This window comes from Lycorma delicatula, chromosome 1, assembly GCF_047948215.1.
Source record: "Lycorma delicatula isolate Av1 chromosome 1, ASM4794821v1, whole genome shotgun sequence".
Taxonomy (NCBI): Eukaryota; Metazoa; Arthropoda; class Insecta; order Hemiptera; family Fulgoridae; genus Lycorma; species Lycorma delicatula.
In genome coordinates, this window is record NC_134455.1 from 192,736,022 (window position 1) to 192,758,257 (window position 22,236).

At 32.4% G+C, this 22,236-nt stretch overlaps 1 protein-coding gene across 1 annotated transcript in view; it reads left to right on the forward strand.

Annotated features, from left to right (window-relative positions):
* Nucleotides 1–22,236, forward strand: part of LOC142317735 (ras-specific guanine nucleotide-releasing factor 1-like) — a 526,102-nt gene that overhangs the window by 225,256 nt on the left and 278,610 nt on the right. The window contains exon 6 of the mRNA XM_075354282.1: nucleotides 13,531–13,678. Coding sequence (XP_075210397.1) covers nucleotides 13,531–13,678 — 148 coding nt within the window. The remainder of the gene's footprint in view (nucleotides 1–13,530; nucleotides 13,679–22,236) is intronic.

The following is a 22,236-nucleotide window of genomic DNA, read 5'->3' on the forward strand; positions in this document are numbered from 1 at the left end:
AGATTTTTATGTTAGAAGATCAAATGAGAGCTTATATGGATTCACCACAAAGCTTTAAAAATTATGACAATTAGTTTAATTATTGTAATTACAATAAGGTTAAACTATTTAGCAATAATTGATAAATTATTTGTTAAATAATCTAACAAACAATAAAGTAATTTGTTAATGTTAACAGTTTTATAAAATAGTTATCTTATGTGTTTAAATATCTGATATTAGGGTTAATTTCACTAATTTTTAATCATTAACGATTAGATGAGCTTTTGATAAGCTGGTATTGTTGCATTTTGTTTTATCTCTACTATCAGTGCCTAAATGTAGTTCCGTATTAGCTGTGAATTTATGTTTTGGGAAAATTCTAGGATACAGTAAAATTATATTCTCTTGGCAAAAAAGAATTATACGTATCATATTATACGTCTCCCGGTGAATTATTTAAACCAATTTTTAAAAATATAAAATCCTTTTTCGTAGCATCTATGAATTGAAATCACTACTTTTCATGAAACTTTTTTCACATTGAAAAAATCTGATGTGGGCATCGCATGACTTCCTTGTACATCTAACTAATTACATATACACATTTTTTCTGCACTTCATTTAAATTTATTTCATTTTAAAATGACCTACGATCCTCCAATTCTTTTATAAAGTGAACAGTTACACAATTGCATTGTGGTGGACACCACATTGCATCACATTTTTTTGTGATGTCCGTATCAGCATTTTGTGTTAGTTTGTATATTAATTTTGTTTCACGTCGCTCAAGTAGTTATTTTGTTTTCACGTCGCTCAAGTAGTTATTTTGTTTTCACGTCGCTCAAGTAGTGGTGTAAGTGAGAACGTTCGGATCAGCAACCATCGAGACATCGGTTCGAATCCGACTTCATACATATATGTTTTTTAACATTTTTGTTTTAATTTAAATATATTGATTTATTAATAATTATTAAGTGATGTAAAAAATGTTTGAATTAGAATGAAAATTACATAAAATATTATTTCAATAATAACTTATAATTTTTTCTTTTTTTTAATTGTTATTGAATTATTATTTATTGTATTTTTTTTTACAGTCAGATGTTAATAATTAATTATTAATAAATCAATATATTTAAATTTAAAAACAAAAGCCGAAAAAAAAAAATATAAGCATATGAAGTCGGATTTGAACTGATGTGTCTTCCCCTTGTAAGATCCAAATATTTCATTAGTTAAAATTTCATTTGGCTATAACTCTGAAACCAATTAAAATAAGTACCACTTATGGTATATCGTTGAAAAACTCTCAAAGGGGGCTTAATATTGCAGTTAAGAAAAGTCTAAAATCCGATTTTGGATTTTGGGCTTTTTTAGACACTTTTGATCAGTCGATTCCAATCAAAAGCAGTGGTACACAACTAGATGTTACAACAGTCCTAAATACAAAATTTCAACATTCTACGGCTAATCGTTTTTGAGTTATCGAGATACATACGTACGTACAAAGTACTTTCATACTTACAGACGTCACGCTGAAACTAGTCAAAATGGATTCAGGGATGGTGAAAATGGATATTTCTATTGAAATCTGAAAACCGAGATTTTTCGTGATCACAATACTTTCTTTACTTCGTACAAGGAAGAAAAATTATAAAATTAAGTATTAAGTAAATTGTTAGGGATGTAGGATGTAGAGGGTGTACTGAAATGAAACGACTAGCACTAGATAGGGAATCTTGGAGAGCTGCATCAAACCAGTCAAATGACTGAAGACAAAAAAAAAAGTATTAAGTTTTTCTATTCGTAATAACGTTTAAAATACAACTCCTCACTACTATGACTTCTATTTTGTAATATATTATCCGAAGAAATTTAATCAAAATCTTCAAATAGAGATTTTAAAAAACCTTTACATCTTTCGTATTGGATCAAATCATTTTATTTAGTGGAGAAATTTATAAACAATATTTTATTTTTTAAAATAAGGGAATATAATATATTTTTAATTAAACAATGCAGCTTTTCGAATTATTCATCCTATTAATATTATTTAAAATATTTTGTCTTTTTATTATGTTTTATTATAATTTTATTTTTGTAATCTATTATGTTTTATGTAGTCTGTATATTTTTTTTTTTTTTTTTTTTAATTAATATAATTGTAATTAGATCATGCAATACGTTATCTAGCATTTAAATGTAAAATATGCCGTTAATAAGAAATTAAGATGATATTTTAATTTAAAAAAATATGTATATAAACTAGCAGGTTTCCCGTCGCGGCCTCGTCCAAGCGATACTTGAATTTTAAACATATTTATTGAATGTTTTGGAGTGATGCTTTTGCTTATTATGTTGCTATGTTTAAAAGATGATGTCAGAAATAGATAATAGAACTTCTGTTCTTATCACTCATAATCATCAGTCATCATTATAGTTACTTATTGGCTCCCAAAAAAAAAGTCTACCCTTTTTTACATCCGAGCCCTCACAGGCCCAGTGCTTTTAAAAATCTACTAATAAATACTAAAAACTTCTTAATAGCATGTTATACAGAATTTATTTTAATAAATATTTAATTAACAAACAACATAAATAATTTTAAAAAACATTAAATAAGTAATAACAAAAAATGAATATAAATATTTTAAGTATAATATAAAATTAAAAGAATTCTAGAACTTCTTTGTAAACTATATTAGATGTTTTTCCTTCTGGAAAATAAATAAACCTGAAGGTTTGCTGATTCTGGAGCATGCTACGTAAAATTGCCCATCTGAAAAACAGTTTTCTCTAACATCAATCCCAGCAACTTGTAACGTCTGGCCTTGCGATTTATTTATTGTCACTGCAAAACATACTTTAACAGGAAACTGTATTCTCTTAAATTCAAACGGATAGTCCGATGGTATCATAGGTGTGCGAGGAATGAGCACTGATTCTCCTATGACACACCCAGTGATAATTTTAGCTTCAATAAAATTATTTTGAGCGGCAATTATACACAGTATTGTACCATTGCATAACTTAGGTGGGCAAAGATTCCTTAATAACATAATTTGAGCACCAACTTTCAAAGTTAGCATGTGTGGTGGAAACCTAAGTGGATTAAGAAATTCAGTTGGGTAATTAACTGCTTCATTGACTTCCAATACTTAATTAACAGATCTATATTCCATACTTTCTGCTTGAAATGATTCTAATAATATTTGATTTATTTTAGCTGCTGTTTCATTTTTTGAAGTCAAAATGGCTCTCTTGCATAGCCAGTCCATAGATTTGTTTCTGAGGTTTCGAATATCCGGATATATTCTATTTATGAGCTCTTTTAAAGTACTTACTATTGTACCTAATGATGCAGGTAAAGTAATTTTTCCTTCAGATTCAGGGAATTTGGGATCTCCTATTTTTAAGAGAAGCTCAGAAAACTGTCCAGCAGTATTGTCTCTTTTTAGTTGCACTCTCATATTTTTAGTAAGAGAGAGTTTTACTATATGAGGCCACAGATATGAAGTCTTGATACATGCTTCTACATTGTTGGCTCGAGTCCCTCTAGACACTACTGGTAGAACTTGACGAAAATCTCCAGTTAAAAGGACAGTAACTCCTCCCATGAGTGTTGAATTTCTGAGATCTTTGAGACAGATATTTAGAGCTTCATTCCCTTTCTTGTGTGACACTGGACACTCATCTCAAATAATTAATTTACATTCTCGTAAAACCTTTGCCATATTAGACTGTTTACTGATGTTGCATGTAGGAATTTTGATATTATTAAGATTAAGTGGTAGTTTGAAAGCCGAATGTGCAGTTTTTCCTCCACTTAATAGCATATGCATTTTTTGGGGTTTTGTTCTTTCTTTACCTCTTATTAGTCTCAATTACTAATATATTATTATTTTAGTAGTTGCTTTTCTATTACAATAAATCAGGCTATTTTAGTTTATTTCTAAGAACTAATATGGATGAAGTCTTAAAAATAAAAATAAAATCAAGTGCAGAGAATTTCAAGGGAAACGGATGTCAAAAACTACTGTTTTGTAAATGAAATCGTTACAAATTTTACAACAATCTTATTTGTGAATACTAAAAGCTTCAACAATATCTTCAAGATCTACTAATTTAGCTTAACAATCTGAATTTGAACTTAGATTTAGTTGTTCTGATAACCTGATGAGGATGAAAAAGATATTTCTGTATTAGAAGGTAGTACAATTACTGTAACGCACCAGCCTTAAGTGCTGAAAAGTACAGTAATTTGTTTTTTAATTGGATATTTTTGGTATTAATATATATATTTGAAATTAACCAGGATTTTGAAATTAACCAGAAATTACCATTAATTTACAATAAATTCTGGAGTCAAAAAATTATTTCTAAAGCAAGTAATAGCACATTTTTTAATATAATAACCTAAAGAGAATCTAGGTCATAAACTAGAATATAATCAAACAGAAAACAGCTATATTAAAACTGTTAATTTATTTTTAAGGAATTTAGGTTATAATTAAGGGTGAAGGTAAATAACATAAAGTTAAAGTAAGTAACTTATATATCTGTAAAATCCATTTACCATTACTGTAATTAAAGAAATAATGAAGAGGAAAAGGTTTAAAAGTTTTAAATACGTCCATTGTAACATTGTTTGAAAATAATTGCATATAAAAGTAATGGTAGCTGTAACAGATTTCTATCGTTAGGCTACTATAACTAAATAGGATTTTATTATAGTATGAAGTAAAGAGAATTTGAAAAGTTTATTTTATTGGAAAATAATAAAATTTTTTAAGTTACTGAAAAATTATTATTATTCATTATCGGACATTATAGATTATCAATTAGCTATAACGTGTTATTTCTGAACAAAGTCCTAAAACAGATGTAGCTAGGAAATGGATGTGGCCGGAAGTTTTTCGGTTTGATCTAAAAATGACATTAATGATCGATTATAATATCTGCATGAAAACACGATCGATGTGATCTTGATAGATAGATTATTGTTTTAAACGTAAAGGCTGGGTTGATACATCATATTTAGTCGTGATTATGTAGATTTTTGGACTAGAGACATTTGATCGACTTGTTATTGAAACGTGAGTTCGAACTGATAGTGGTATTACATTTCCATATGATTACAGAAGAGTAATACAAAATGAATATGTAAATTATAATTATACTTTTTTTTTTTTAAAAAGTGATAGTTTTTTTTTAATATAAAAATATTTACTGTACAGTAAATTTAAGTAAGTCGCCAAAACAATCTTGCGTTGCCTGTCTCACTGACGTGCAGCTAATGTAAGCCATCCTGCAGCTTCATATGCAGCACCAACTGAATACTGATGATTATATTTTGTATTATTGTATTTATTAAATTTTTTTTACCCAGTCCCCCAGAGCTGACCCGCAATTATACAGCTCCGGAGATGTCATCTCCTCAAACTACCTCGGAAGAACTCAAGGTCCCACCCCTCGGTAGGACCTTGAGTTCTGGCGAGTTCTACCTGTACCCGGAACCCGGTTTTTCGATTAGTCGGCATGGCTGAAATGAGCGGACACCGAAACGATCCCCCACCGGGATTCCGGTCTTTACACCTCGCCCCTAGTGAGGAATCCTCAGAGGGATCCCCCACTGAGACTGCGGTCTTACATTACCCTCGCCTTGTTTCTAATGGGGAACCCCCGAAGGGATCCCTCACCGGTACTACGTTCTTATTTACTACCCCTTCATGGCACCGTCAGAATTCCCATCCACACATCGGAGATGAGACCCCGGAGCGTCCCACCCCTCCTGGACGAGACTATCCCGCGTCGGAGCCACCATAATTCTATGCTCCACAGCGAGTACATCTCACTTCCGGTATACATCTCTGCAACCTCAGCCTCCCAAAGCGTGGCCAGAGGTTTGCAGGAAGTGCAGCGGGCTTCCTTCTGGCAGTTCATCTTGACATGGCCAACCTCCCGGCAGTTAAAAAATCGGTCAGTCCTATCAGGACCACAACGCAGCTTTACCCGGTGTCCCGTATCCCAACAATGGAAGCACCGATCTTCCAGCAACTGGCGCATTACTCTCAGGCAACCACCCAATCCGCACCCAGCCATCATTAGTAATCTATCCGGCAGGATGTAAAACGCTAGAAAAGCTAGCGTCATGACCTGAATGGCCCCGTAGGAAGATCTGATCGAAAGCACATCAATCATAATAGAGTCACCGGTAACACGACGAAGATCTCTAATGAACTCTTCTTCTGCGGTTAAGACATCCACATCCTTAATAAGGACATAGACCCGCCTACCTCCCCTACCACCCAACACCGTCGTAACACCATCTACCTTCTCCGCAATCTTCCTACAGAACCGGTCAGCATCGTCCCCCTCGGCCCGCACTTGAAGGAGAAAGTCTTCCTACTGACTCTGATGGGCCGAGAGGACACCAGACTCACCCGGCGATACGTTGTCCTTCACTGTTCGCAGGAGGACCGCATAGGGCTTCCCCGCCGCCTTCACGACAACGGTCGGTGTAGGCGGTCCCACCGGCCTCTTCGGTGGAAGACAACTCTTAAGCACCTGCTCACTCGTTGCCCGGTCGTCAAGGATCACCTGGAATTTACAGCCACTCATTCTGCAAAAATATTTCACCAACCGGTGGAAGCACCCACCAACCCGTCCAGCTGGCTCGCAAAAACACACCTCACCATCCGCCATCACCACATCTAAGATACTGGTTGTCTGGCATTTCTCCCACTACTACTACCCCATTCGTTCGCTCTAAAGCGACCAATATTCTAATTAGCTCCTAGAGCTTACGTAATTCGTGGGCAGAATATGCGTGGTGCTCTACACCACTCGCTTGCATGTCCCACCGCTCACTTGTCATATATTACAAAAATGGGTAGACGCACCCCGTCTACGTACTAAAATATATGACTTGTCAATAAATTATAATTTATTCCGCGTCAAGGACAGCAATTTGCTGCCACGCCTAAGTCGCTGATGCAAGTAAGTACCTGTTCACCATATTGTAGCGCTTGGAGCTATATTTGACCGATGGCAGTCGTATCTCGAGGGTAGCTCCTACAGCAAGCAGTAGGAGTCTTATATCCCTTAAACTACTGATACCGGTTGAACGAAACAACCGCATCAAGGAACTCCAACACGGTCCGACAATGCAGCTCACGCCACATTGACTCGCCGCTTATGAGTGGCAAATTTTCTCCTTGACCCTTAAGTTTCAGGGTAATCTGAGTTCTGCTCCCCCTCCCCCAAAGAGCTGGGCAGTCGAACATCATATGTTCGTTCAACTGGACCGCTCTGCAGACACCCAGCTCATCAGCTGCCAGAGATGGAACCGAAACAAATATTGGTTCAAATTTGCGTGGTTGGAGAGCACTTGTGCTCCCGTTGCCCTTAAAAACAAACTAGAGGCATGCCATCCCCCCCCCCAAGTCCTGTAAAAATATATACAGGGACCTACTCTTAGTCGTGGCGTGCATTCTTGCTGCCATGCTTCCATCGTGAGGCTGTATAGCCTCCTTCCCAGGGGGGAGATGGGCAAATTTAGAACCGGTGCATTGTGATCACCGTTCCGCCACGATTCAAGCTCGGCTCGAAACCGCATCCCAAATACCTCGAACTCCTTATCTCTTCACAATTTCCACATGGTCACCCGAACTTTTACCCCTAGATCGATTGGGATAGCCTTTCCCAATACGGTGGTAGCCTCGTAGAGGATTGTTTTAAACACACCAGTGCATACGTTTAGGTAGAGTCACGAGGGGTACACTCGATGTCGCACTAGTGTCGGGATACTTCCATCTTGGATGGAGTATTGACGACTTGCTGGCGAATTTGAGACGGATCCTGGTCGGTCTCCCAAGCATCAGAGTGCTGGTTGCTCTGGACGCTAATGCCAAGTCTTCCGCCTGGGTTCACCACTCACTGACCCAGAGGTGCTGGTTTCGCACAGTTCGTAGAAGCCAGGAACCACTACTTGCTTAACGAGGCAGAACAACCGCCAACTTTCTCTTCTGAACTGGGGGAAAGTTATATCGACGTCACCTTGGTGACGGTCGATCTACTTACAAGTAGAGTACAAGTAGTTGGACTGACTGGTCCAAAGCAAGTGTGAGTGATCATAGGCTTATAACCTATGAGATCGCTTACAAAGGTGGCCTAAGAGCTCCAGATTTGGGTCCTTATAATCTAAGGGGACTGGATTGGAGACAGGCTGCGGCGCGAGTGTGCGGCTGCTTACAGTGGGTGGAATGGCGCATCGAGCTCAGGGAGGAGGTGGAATTGATGGCTGAATAACTCGGCCGGCCATCAAGACTGAGGGTCCTACGGTGACCTAGGCTAATGGACGGGTCCTTGGGTAGTAACCAGTCCGCTGCGAGTGCCTGGAATCGTCATGACTTATGCTTCTGGGAAGCCGTCTGTTAGACCCAGGCGGAAACCCGGGAAAATGTGGTGGTTCTCTCACCTGAGCGTGCTGTACGCAATAGTTAGAATCGCGCGTAGAAGATACCAGCGTCGCCTTCTAATGGGGATTATCGTTTACGATGTGTGCACTGAGGTTCTGCGTATCTACCAGTGCGCCTGTAATGAGTACGTTCATGCTATCAAGGAAGTCAAACTCAAATTTTGGCAAGACTCTATGCGCGAGTTGCAACGCAGCCCCTGGCATCTCTTTAAGTCATGTTACTGGCCAAAGCCATTGCACGTGCTGTCCAGTGTTCGATGTGGATTTGCTAGTCGGGACCACACGTTAGCAGCTGTGGCGACTTGCCAGGCGTTCCTGGATACTCTATTTCCAAATGCAAAGGGTGAAACAGAAATCGGTGTCAGAGCGGGTAAGACACCATTCTTTGGCGTACGGGCTGTGGATCCCGTAGATATAGACCGAGTGGTTTTTAAAATGGCACTGAGAAAGGCATCGGGAATTGACCAGCTTGACCCGGATATATTTTATCATTTGCTGTCTGTCATAAGAATGCCGCTTGGCAGGCTGTTCTCGGGGTGTCTTAGCTGGGGTTGCTTTCCAACTTGTTGGAAGGTGGCTTTGGTGAGAGTGCTCTTAAAATCAGGAAAGGATCGAGTGAGATCAGCAGTTATCGACCCATTAGCCTCTTGCCGGTAATCAGTAAGTTGCTTGAAATGCTGGTTGTAGAACGTCTCTGGGAAAACATCGATATGTACGATTTTCTAAATCGAGGCCAATACGGCTTCATGAAAGGGGTTGGCACCAAGGGTTGCATCTAAAATGCTCTTGCGGAGGTGGAAAGCGCCGACTGTAAATATGTTTTGGCAATTTTTATTGACACTGAGGCAGCATCCTTCCTTGTGTTGGAGTTCTGTCCTCTATGATTTGGAACGACGCAATGTTCCCATAGCTCTGCAGGCCGTGGTAGTGACTATTTGTCTTACCATACGGTTCTGTTTAAGGATGCGCACCTAGTTGTGGAAAATTCAGTTACCAGGGGAAACCCGCAGGGTTCCGTTCTCGGTCCCTTGCTGTGGAACCTGGTATTCGAAGAATCTCTGGGATTGACATTCCCAGAAGGGAATGTCAATCCCAGAAATAGTGGGAAGTCACCGCCCGGGATTGTTCCAATGACTGTCTCCTGCTTGTTCGTGGTAATTCACGACCACATCTAGAAGACCGGGCGCAGGCGGTTTTGTCAACTGCTACCTCAGCGGGCTGGATGGACATGCAAAATTTAAATATTTCTGTGCAAAGACGAAGTGTGTGTTTCTCAAGGGTGCAGACAAATTATCGTACAGTCGTAACCCCCATATTAAATATAAAGTCTGTGTGATCAGCCCAGTTAGAGTTCATAAGCACATAAGTGTTTTGTTTGATGAGAAGTTGCTGTTTAGCAACAACATTAGGCAAGTAGCGGCGGACGCCGTCTCTGTAATGCACAAGCTTAGGAGGATTGCTCGGAAGGATTACGGGCTATCGGGCCGTTATTTGTACATGGTGTACCGAGGTGTCTTCGAAAGTATGACCTCTTATGTTGCGATCGTTTGGACGCACAGGTTGGAAAGAAATCGATCACTTATTCAAAATTTAAGGAGTGCCTAGCGCAGATCCTTAATCTTATGCACTGGTGTGCTTAAAACAACCTCCTACGAGGCTACCACCGTATTAGGAAAGGCTCTCTCAATCGATTGAGTTATTTGAACTAAAAGTAGAAGGAGTATATTCGTAAAGCATTCATAAAACTAAAGCTGCTATATAAATTTTAAGCCAATAATATTTTCATGGTTGCATGAATACTATCAGCGATGTAATTAAATATACTTAAAAGTAGTGAACACTTTCAAAGCATTCTAAAAGATTGTAAACGGACAAACGAATAGAAATGATACAGATCCCATAGATAAATTTTCTGGACAGCCCTGTGGAAAACCTGATGGCAAACCGACTTGATGAGCTGCAAAATCGAACCTTCCACATCTTTTAACTCCTGCTTGGACTTCATGATCCAGATTAATCTCTATATCTTAACGTTATACACAATGATTAGTTGTTTTTATTTACAGTGACCGTAAAGGTTAACATGCCGGTTCATTTGGCTTAACTATAATGAGGCGACGCGCCATTTCACGAAATGAATCCAAAAGTGTCCGACGTCAACCTTCGACAATCTATGTAGGTTTTTCAATATAGCATCTGGTTTGGAATTCTAATTATCGTTATTTCATAGTTTTTACCTGCTATTATAGAAACATAGATATACTTTCCACCAGTTCCTGAAGAGAAAGTTAGAAAGTGTAAATTATGGTGAAAACTTGAAGGGAAACTAAGATTAGTTATTTATTATTGTTGCTTTAATTACAATGATAAAAAAGTAACATTGATCTTTCTGTTAATGCACATAAATTAATTGTTTAAAAATGCTCGAAATTTTTATTCTTTTTACGGAGTATTTCATCAGCGATTCATATCCACGTAGTGGAGTACCGTATAATTATAGTCTTCATTTGTGTATCTACGGTAGTGGGAAATGAAATTGCATACAAACTATATTTTTTCTTAAAATAACAATAGGTGTTTATCATCCTATACTTCATACACAGCTTGTGTTACGACCTTTGTCAGTAGAGTGCTACAACCGTCCATTGAACATATGAAACAGTAGTAAATTAAAAGATACATTATCTGTAAATTTGTGATGAAATTGATGTTCAGTGTATAAATTTCAACTCTATGTACACATAAATTAATCTGTCAGGAGAAAAATTAAGCCTTTAACTGTTGCTATACCCGATCATTAGAAGTTGTAAATGACCACTGAAATAGAAACCAAACTACATAAACTAGTGTAACTCTCAATCATAAAACATGTTGGAGTCTGGGTATAAACACATACAACACATAGAACGTGGCATTCTGTGAAGTGGCTCAATAAAAGCACTGTGGGACAGCATGGCTTCTAGAATCATCACAATTCACGATTGGAAATTAATTGAATTGAGACATGTAGGATCCAACGAATTAATCATTAATCGACTAAGAAAATAATTTTTAGTGTCCTCAATTAAAAAATTTAATAGATATTTAAAAAAATATGAAATGTGTCAGAACACAAGAAATACGATACATTAGTTTTTACCTGATCTAATCATACATTAATTTTCTAAAATCTTTTGCAACTATCACAGAGTAAAACTTCTTCTGAAAGTACATTTTCATTTTGCATATTTAATAATTTTTTTAAAATTATTAATTGTGCGTGTAATATAAGTGGGATACTACTACTACTTAAGGGGGAGGACAACTACTTAAATTTCTTTCTTTTCAGAATTAAACAATACAGTGACTCGTTGGGGATATTAATGTTAATCGCTATTAAACTAAAAAAAATTACGTAAACTTTGTCTTTCATTAAGAAGTCGTATCAGTAAATTTCTTTGAATGATCAATAATTATGATTTTATAATAATCAAACTAGTCAAATGGATTCAGGGATGATCAAAATTGATATTTCCGATTCTAAAACCTGGAAACCGAATTTTTTCGCGATCTCAATATTTTCTTTATTTCGTACAACGAACAAATAAACAATTAAATAATTTATTGTAATATATTATTTGTCATATTAATACTTCCTTGTACGAAGTAAAGGAAGTATTGTAATCGCGAAAAATTTCGGTTTCCAGATTTCAACGGAAAATCCATTTTGATCATCCCTGAATGAATTTTGACTAGTTTCGGCGAATAGTGACGTCTGTACGTACGTACGTATGTATCTTGCATAACACAAAAACAATTAACCGTAGAATGTTGAAATTTTGTAATTAGGACTGTTGTAACATCTAATTGTGCGCCTCCCCTTTTGACTGCAGTCGACTCAGCCAAAAATTTGAGTACAGTCAAATCTCTAAATAAAGCGGGATTTCAATTTTGAAACATATGAATTTTTGATTTTTTTTCTAATTGCAGTAATAAGCCCTCGTTGAGAGCTTTTCAACGATATATCTTAAGTGATATTTATTTTCATTGTTTCCAGTGTTATAGCCAAATAAATCTTTAATTAATGAAATATTTGGTTCTTGCAAGGGGAAGGCACATCGATTCGAATCCAATTTCATATACATATATATTTTTTAACTTTTATTTAATTTAGATACATTTATTTATTAATAAATATTAACCTCTCACTGTAAAAACAAAAAAAAAATGTTAGCAATAAATTCAATAATAACAATCCAAAAAAGATATGAAAAAAATGTTAGAAGTTATTAGTGAAACAAAATTTTATGTACTTTGCATTTTAATTCAAAAAAATTTATAATCAGGAGTTAATAATTATTAATAAATGAATTTAAATTAAAAAAAAAAATATATTTTGAAGTCGGATTCGAACCGATGTGTGCATGATTGCGGATCCGACACATTCTCACTTATACCACAGATCTATTTGAGCGCCATTAAACAAAGTTAATATACGAGTATAAACTAATATAAAATGCTAAGGAAATTTCTAGGGCCATTTTCTTGAGTATAATTGAATATTCGTGTTAGTATTTTGTGATAAGGACACATAAACAGTGTTCTATTCACACACACAAAATATGGTTCAAATCGGTGTCCCGAATCTCGTGCCTTCCCCTTGTTAGCTACAGTAATATGGATCTTAGATGCCTTATATCGTTTTAACTTTGTACAGAAAAAGGTCACTATATTTATTTTCTTTCAGAATTAGAAATAATTTACTTACGAAAAACAATCTTTTTTTAAACATTAAGCATGATCTTAGTATAATTTAACATATCTTAGTATAATTTAATTTTTAGAATAATTTTAAAATGTGTGCATATTTAACAGGTGTCCACATCAAATTTTTTATTAATTTATTAGATGTTATTAAGATGATATTAATGAAAACTCCCATTGACAATTTATCTAAACTATTAATGAAAATGGATTATTATTATTGTTTTTATTATTATTATTATTAATATTATTATTATTGTTGTTGTTGTTGTTGTTGTTTTTGTTGTTGTAACTGAGGTTTGCTTCTTTCCTAATTTGTTAAATAGTTTCAACAAGTTGTTACTGCAGAAAGAAGAATTAGAACAGAAACATCTTCATTTACTGCAAATTGTTGAGAGCGAAAAAACAGCTAAGTGGCAGTATACACAGCAATGTGAAGAGCTAGCGTCTGAAATTAAGAAACTACGAGCTGAGGTAAAAAAAAATTTTCACAGAGCTTTTTATTCGCAATTAAATGCCGTTTTTCAACTTCATAGTTTATTTAAAAACCTTTTTTCTTTTTCTGTTTAGCCTCCGGTAACCACCGTTCAGACAATACTTCAGAGGATGAATGAGGATGATATGTATGAATGTTATTTAAAAACCTATTAAAACAGAATAGAATTTCATAATTTAAGAAATATTAGCTACAATAAAAAAATATTTTCCTAAATTTAACTCAGTTTCTTCCAAGTTTTGAATTAATACAAATAACTTGGTTATAAATACTATGTAATTTACTTTAATAAATAAACATTTTTTTAAATAATTGAACATTATTCTGCAACTCGCTTTCAAAATACTGAAATTATTTTTTCTGTACTAACTTTCAGGACTAATTAGAAGTACTCCCTTCACCGGACTACCGGTAGCATTATTATTAATGGCGTCCGGCTTAAAATTGAATAATATATAGCATGTATGAGGTGGCTGTATTCGTATGCTTTATCGACATATAAATCTTTTTTTATTTAAAAAAAAAATCAATAACATTTTTTTAATAATTCTAAAATGTCATTCAAGTTTGTCAGTCTTACGAAATTAAATATCTCTTGTGAAAATAAATTTCAGCTTATTTTTACCATTATAAATATAATATTAGTTTATCTCGTAAAAAAATATTATTTGAATCGTTTATGATATGATTATACTACTTTTAAAAACGTCTCATTTTTTAAATACTTGGAAAAACGATTACATAAAATCTTATTTGAGATATGATGACAGTGGAGTTTCACAAGCCCCTTGCTCACGTGATGAGACACTTTTTCTAATCAGCGGTTTGGGTACTATTATTCGCACCACTGAGAAAGAAGAAGCAAAATAATCCAGTAAATAATTCTGGTTGAATTTTTCATGCATTTAGAGGAATATCTTTTTAATTTGTTTAAAATCATTTTAATCACGCTTCACCAAACTAATTTAGGAAATGAATAATACTATTGATTCATATTAGTTAAGAATAGATTTATTAGCTTCATTAAACATGAAAAAAAAAGTTGCTGTAATTTGAAAATTATTTGTTTGATATTAAATAAGTTTAAAATGTAAACATGTTTCACCATCCCGCTCAAGGAACTTAATAATTATGTAATATTATACTTTGTATAAACTTATTTTACATTTACCATTATAAATTGATCGTTGTCTCTAATTTATGAAATGTAAACTTAGAAATTTTAATTCGCTTGTATTGTTTTTCAGTGTTCGAATAAATCAATTAAAAAAGTCGTTTCACTAATGGTATATAATATCTATTCATTTTGTCTTGCCGAGAAATTGGTTGACATTAGTTTAATTTAAAATAATGATGTTCGTCAGAAATTTATTGATCATCCATATAATGCTTACAACTGGAAATAATGTTATAATTCCCTTCTTATAATGTCTATTTCAAGTTTTTATTTAGCACTGTTCGCCCAATAAAAACTTCAATTTAACCTCTCAAATCTCAGTAAGAGAATTCTGTTACTAAATTGTAAAATATAGGTAATTTTTTTATACCAAGTTTACATTGTAATCTCTTCAACTATTGAACAATAAGCAACCTCCCCACAGCTCAATGAAATATAAGTAATTTTTTATAAGTTTCAATGAAATATAAATAATGTTAAAAAAATCTATTAAATGAATTTAAAATTAATAAATTAATTTAAAACAGAAAAAACAACTTTTGTTTCTTGCACTATTTGTCTTGGTTTTTCTTACGGAAATGAGCTTGTAAAACAACTGTACAAAAATTACTAATCAAATCTACCATCTCTAAGACTAAATAACCAGTTTCTGATAAAAAAAGTGCAATTGTCTAGGTTTGAGTCTTTAACTGCAATTCCAGTCTTGATATACTGATGTCCAACAGTATTTTCGGTGGAGTGAATCTACTAACTAATCGATACGGAACTGGATGTTGGTTATTTCTGAGAATGGCTACAAGTTTTTGTGTGTCCTTATCATCCGTTAGGTAGCCTTCAATCACTAGATAACACAGGAAAAATGCATTCAGATAAATTATATAATAAATTTTTGTTTAAATCTTTTTTTATAGTCGCATCAACAATTAAAGTCATTAGCGACTTATCAGCGTAATGTAAATTTGTAGTCTTGAACAAACTCAGGTCGACTACTCCTGAGACTTGCGGTTAATTGAAACCAAACCACCAAAGAACGCCGGTATCCACGATCTAGTTCAAATTGGAATAAAAGTAACTTATTAGAATGTGAACCTGAGAACTTCGACTTTGAAATTAGCTGATTTACGACGAGAGTTTACCGCTTTAGACCAACTCGGTGGGTTTCGTTTAAATCTTGTTCCTTAGCTATTTCCGTAAATCAACTCAAATCTTTCATATTAAAATTCTATTATAATAGATATGTTTACTTTAAACACTTATTAGTACTAATTATTCGCTTTTTTAATTTATTTGATTATGTAATTTATTAGAGTATTATGATGTAAAAGAACTTGAACTTATTCCCTGAAATGGTTTCCAAATAAGGATTCGATGTCAATCTAAACTAGCATCTGCAGAATGTATTTCCCCAAGGTACAGATAAAGTGTTATAGGGACTGATTGAAGGGGTAAAGAAGTAGCCATTACCTTGCCGCTCAATTATTCAACCGGTAACTCTACAACATATTCCTCGTTCAGCCATTTTTAACCTTCTCCACTTAATACGTTTATTCACTACGACTTTCATAACACGACAAAAGCAGCAAAATACCTGAAAATATATAGCTCCAACTTTTTTTATTCTTCGCTTTTCATTCTGTGGTTAGAAAATTAGTATTAGGAGTTAGCTATCACCTAATACAAAAATATGAAAAATAATTTTTTTTAAAAAAGCTTTTATTTAACTAATATTAATATTAACATTAATAAAAAAGGAAACAAATTAAAAAAACCTTCTAAAAAAAAAATTAAAATTAAATCAAATTGAAAATTTTAAACAAAAAAATATAATAACAAATATAAAAATGCACTGAAAAGTAAAAAATAAATTATATAAATATCTAATAAATAACCAATAAATAAAAAATAAATAAATATAATAATTATTAAATTTTAAAATTAAAAGTAATGAAAATATTTAGTTAAATAAAAGCGTGGCGCAGTTTTTATAATTTATTTAAAACAACACATTTATTTTTACAACAATTAATCTTCATTTTCATTTTCAATAACGATGCGATGAGGCGGAAAGGTCTGCTGGAACCTCTCCAGTTGAGACTGACTAGCTACAAGTAACAATCTGGGAAAATGCACCCACTCGCTTTCTTTGTACGTGTTTTCACGTAGTTGAAGTTAATCTTCTAATTCTGCTTGTAATCTAAGCCAAATTAAAGGCACTCTTTCCGCTAAAAGCTTCATTTTAATTGATTATGAATTTTTATTTAATGAATTCATAAATACGATTACAATTATAATAATGATAATAATTAATATTTTTTCAGATTACCGTCAAAATGTAATAACTGTGCAAGATTTCTAAATTTAATTTTTAATTTTTACTTTTAATCTTATTAACCCTTAAAGGTCAACTCGGTGCAAATTTGAACCATCAAAGAATTAAAACTTGAGTTATCTTATTACAGATAAATAAAGTATATACATATACTAAACTACCTCATTAAACAAAAAAAATATATATATTTTAAAATACAGAAAATGTCTATAAATACTTATTGGAAAAGATTGTTATATAAACTGCGCCACGCTTTTATTTAACTAAATATTTTCATTACTTTTAATTTTAAAATTTAATAATTATTACATTTATTTATTTTTTATTTATTAGATATTAATATAATTTATTTTTTACTTTTCAGTGCAGTTTTATATTTGTTAATATATTTTTTTGTTTAAAATTCTGAATTTGATTTAATTCTTATTTTTTTACTTTTTAAAGGGGTTTTCTAATTTGTTGATATTAGTTAATATTAGTTAAATAAAAGCATTTTTTAAAAATAATTTTTTATATGTAACAAATATATTTTTGTAATTTTTTTTGTATTTTTTTTAATTTTTTAATTTTTAGTCTTAATGAACAATAAACTTTTTATATCCAAAACAAATATTCTTAATAATATTTATATCTGAATATTATTGTGTGTTCAACTTTGTTTTTTTAAGACTAAAAAGTAAAAATATTAATTTTTACACATCGAAGTTACATACGTGTACCAAATTTTATTGATTTTCATACGATAGATCAAAAGATATAGCAGTTGCAAGATTTAATTATTCCTAAAGCGAGTTAAATAAAAGCTTTGATTGTTTATTAAGACTAAAATAAAAGTAAAAATATTTATTGTTACACATCGAAGTTACATACGTGTACCAAATTTCATTGATTTTCACACGATAGTTGAGAAATAAAAATGTTAAGCAACATGCTTGAATTTAGCGTAGGGGTAGCGCGTGGGGGTGGTTCATATCAAAATGCCGACACCATAGTATTGTATTGTCATCGAAGTTACATATGTGAATCAAATTAAAATGATTTTCATACGATAGTTCATGAGAAATAAAAAGTTTCAGCAACATGCATGAATTTAGCGTAGGGGGTAGTGCGTTGTGGTGATGTTGGGGGGGGGGGGGTCATATCCAAATTCTAACACCGTAGTATTGTATTGTCATCGAAGTTACATACGTGTACCAAATTTCATTGATTTTCATATGATAGATCAAAAGATATAGCAGTTGCATGATTTGATTATAACTAAAGCAAGTTAAATAAAAGCTTATAAAAAGAGAAGAGTTTTACTGTACTAACTTAATTTTATTAAACTTATTATAATAACAGTCTTTTTATTTCATGTAACAGAAATACTATTAAATGCTGGTAAATTCAATCAAACACAAGTAAATACAAATCTACACTTGCGACACAAGTCAAACGCTTAAAATGATTTTACAGAATTACGTTGTCATACATAAAATAATTAAAAGTATTAAGAACTTTGAATGCATTTTATTATGTCACTGAGTAAAATTAATTCTATGATAAAATGTTTAAAAAAAATTTATTTTTATTTCAATTTTAAATTATGTAGTAAGGAAATAATAAAAAATAATTTCTGAAGTTATGTTTATCGTTAGATTCAGTCTTTTTATTGTTATATATCTTATTTGGGAATGCTGTTACATTTTCGGTAGTCAGCAAGGAATGCTGTAGCACATGTAATTTTGTTAACAATGCTAGATTCAGTCACCCTTAGATGTCTCTAAATTCAGATAGTATTTTAATGAATGGCTTTTTTTACTTCACACTGCTGTCAAATAAATTAAAGGAAACTTCTGAAATAATATTTATTATATGGTGCCTACTGTTCTTTCTTCGACAGAAAGCCTGTAAGTTTTGTATTCTATTTGAAACCATTATTGCGAATATTGACTTGTAAAACCACATTTTGATGTACGACTTTCTTCCCCATTTTTCTGGTATTCCAATTGTTCGGATTTCTCTGTAATTAAATATTGCGTTCTGTAAAAATTGTTAAAAAAATTTATTTTTAATTCTTATATTTATCTCTGATTATGACATATTTTGTCTGCATGAAATTCTCCTGAACTTTGCCAGTCTGTCATAATTTAATAAAAATCAATAATTTACATTAAAATTTGTAGAGATCCGAGCCTTTCACACCTTTTAACGCGTTACTTAAATCAGCCCCCCAAAAAAGAATAAAATAGAATGCTAATGTTTATTTTTTGAATTACACTCCTGCGCTAGGTCATATTTTATCATTTATTTTCTTATCGCTTCCCGTAAAAATTATTAAGCAATCACAGATTAACCATGTATAACCCCTGCTTTCACTGTAGCTTGCAGTCTGGACTTCTACTTCTATGAAAACCTTTTCGAAAAAAAATCTAAAATAACTTTTTCTGTATCTCTACTTCATTTCTCATAACTCTCTTAAATTGTAGTTTAAATTTTAATGGCTATCTAAAATTAATCTGTAGATGGGTTTCATTTTGTGCGTCAATGTTTTTTCATTCCAGGAAAAAACATTTTGTTATGTAATACTGTATAATAAAGTAACACGTATGAAAATATTTTTTGGAATAAATATATTTTATTATTATTTTTATTTTTTATCTGGTCTTATTTTCTGTTAAAAAATAACATTTTATTAAAATTTAATGATACTACTCCAGTTTCATCAGTTTTATGTAACAAGTTATCTCCTACTTCGCACAAATTTGACTGTGATTCTGCATAACTAGTATCTGATTTGTTTAAATTTTATTTCAAATTTTTGACATGTTACATTTAACTTCCCTGAAAACTTACTTTCTTCTGAATAACACATTTCTCTTTCAAGCAGTATTCTTCTATTACATTTTCTATAATTTATTTTTTTTAATACTAAACAAGTAGTATATAAGAATTATTTAGTAGTATATAATATTTTTATTTTCAGTTAAAATTTGAAAACGTTTAGTAATACTTTACCTAAGTTTAAGAATTATTCTGGGAAAAAAATAAACAAGAAAAATGTTTGTTAAATAAGAAAAAATAATAGGTATGAAAAATAAACCCAAACATAAAGCTTTATGATTTAACCTTTAACCAAACGGATTCGCTGCTACATAAACAGTGAATTCATGTAAATTTATTTTCTGAATTTTTTTTTGTTGAGTTTTATTGTTTTGTTGCAAAAATATAAACTGAAGAATGCATTATTTCAAAAAAGTTAAATTCACAGAATTAACGTATGATTTTTCGTTTTTGTTTTTAATTACAAGTAAATTTAATAATTACCAAATTGAAGAAAAAACGAATTTTTGTTTGTTTGATGAATTAATTCCTCGCAGAAGCTTTGAAAAAATTTGTACGTGGATCTATGAAAAAGGAATTTTGCAACCTACGAAAAAAGTCATGCGCATGACCGGGATTCGAACTCAGGACTCTCGGCGAAAGGTCGAAATGCCACCATTCCGCCGCGGAGATCGGGAATTATATCAAAACAAGAAAAGAGAAACAATTTCTTTTTCCTTATTGTACATATTTTGAATTTATAGTGGATCATTATTTATTCTTTCACTATTAATATTTTTAAATAAAAATTGTGCTTTTCCAGAACACGTAGCTGAAATTTTTTAATTCCTTTGAAAGATTTTATCTAATTATTTATTTACAGATTTAAAGAAAAATAGAAACTTATTAAAAACAATATAAATTAATTTTTACAAAAAAAAAATTGGATTAAAATCTAAAACATTATCAATTCTTCTTTAAAGTTTTCGATTTCTTTAAATGTTAGAAGTCAGTATCAAATTGAAAACCACTCCTAACCTTAATTTGGTGTTGACTTCAAAATATAGAATTTCAAAGAAGTATAAAAGAAACATTATTTTTGTAGTTGTTAAAGTAATTTTTATTTTTACATTTTTTTATTTTTATTTTTATTTTATTTTAATTAAAAATTTGAAGAGGTTTCTGAAACTTCTCTGAATAGAATCAACTTGCAATAATTACTAACGCGAGAACCCTGATAAAAATTTAAATTGGTCGATTTGAAGATAAATGTGATTGAAAATTCCTAAAACAGAAGAAACTGATAACATTTTTTTTTTTGAAGTTGGTCAAAAAAGGATTTACTCAATTTCGCATTTACAATGCAGGCAAACTGTAAATAAAAGTCAAATTTAAAAAAAATCTATTGTGATTAAAAATGAAAATAAATTGTATTAAGTTTAAGAAAAAGGTTTTTATAAAAATTTAGAAAGAAAAGATTATGCGTAATTTCAAATATAATATTGTCTTAAAGTAAAAGTAATAATACAATTTAATGTTTTATTTTCATCTGATGAACAATAAAACATACGCACCCGTAACCTCCAACAAGTCCTCGAGAATTCTACCTCTAGCATTTGTAGAATTGGCACCTGCTACAGTAGTTTTACAATTAAAATCTCCAAGCACTACCACTCTTTTCCGCGATCTGGTCATGATCTGCTGTAGGTTAAATATCTGGTTTTGTGAAAACTCTATAGTGCAATTGGGGCTGATGTATGTACCCACAATAATCGTATCACTTAATTCAATAGCTATTATTCCGTCTTCTCTGCTGTACAAGTTATAATCCACTCTATCGAGTATTCTTCTGATGGCCACAGCCCCATTCCTGTCGGGTATCCATTGACCTCTGGCAGCCGAATACACATTAGGCTCCGTAGATACCAGAAAGTCGACATTGTATCTTGTGGCTTTCCAGCGTCAGGTGGAAATAGCCACAATAGAAATAGGTGGAAATAGCCTTGTTACGTATATCGACCTGAAGATCCCCTGCTCTATCCTTCAGCATTGCAGAAAACTTCTCTGCCTTTTGTACTCCACTTACCCGAACTTCTAGCTGTTCATCTCTACCCTTTCTTATAGAAAGAATTTCTCCAGCCTCCTCTACTTTAACTTTCTCTTTCATAGTTTTTAATAGATCAGCGTATGTTTTCCCTTGTCCTTGTACAACAATGGTTTTACTCTCG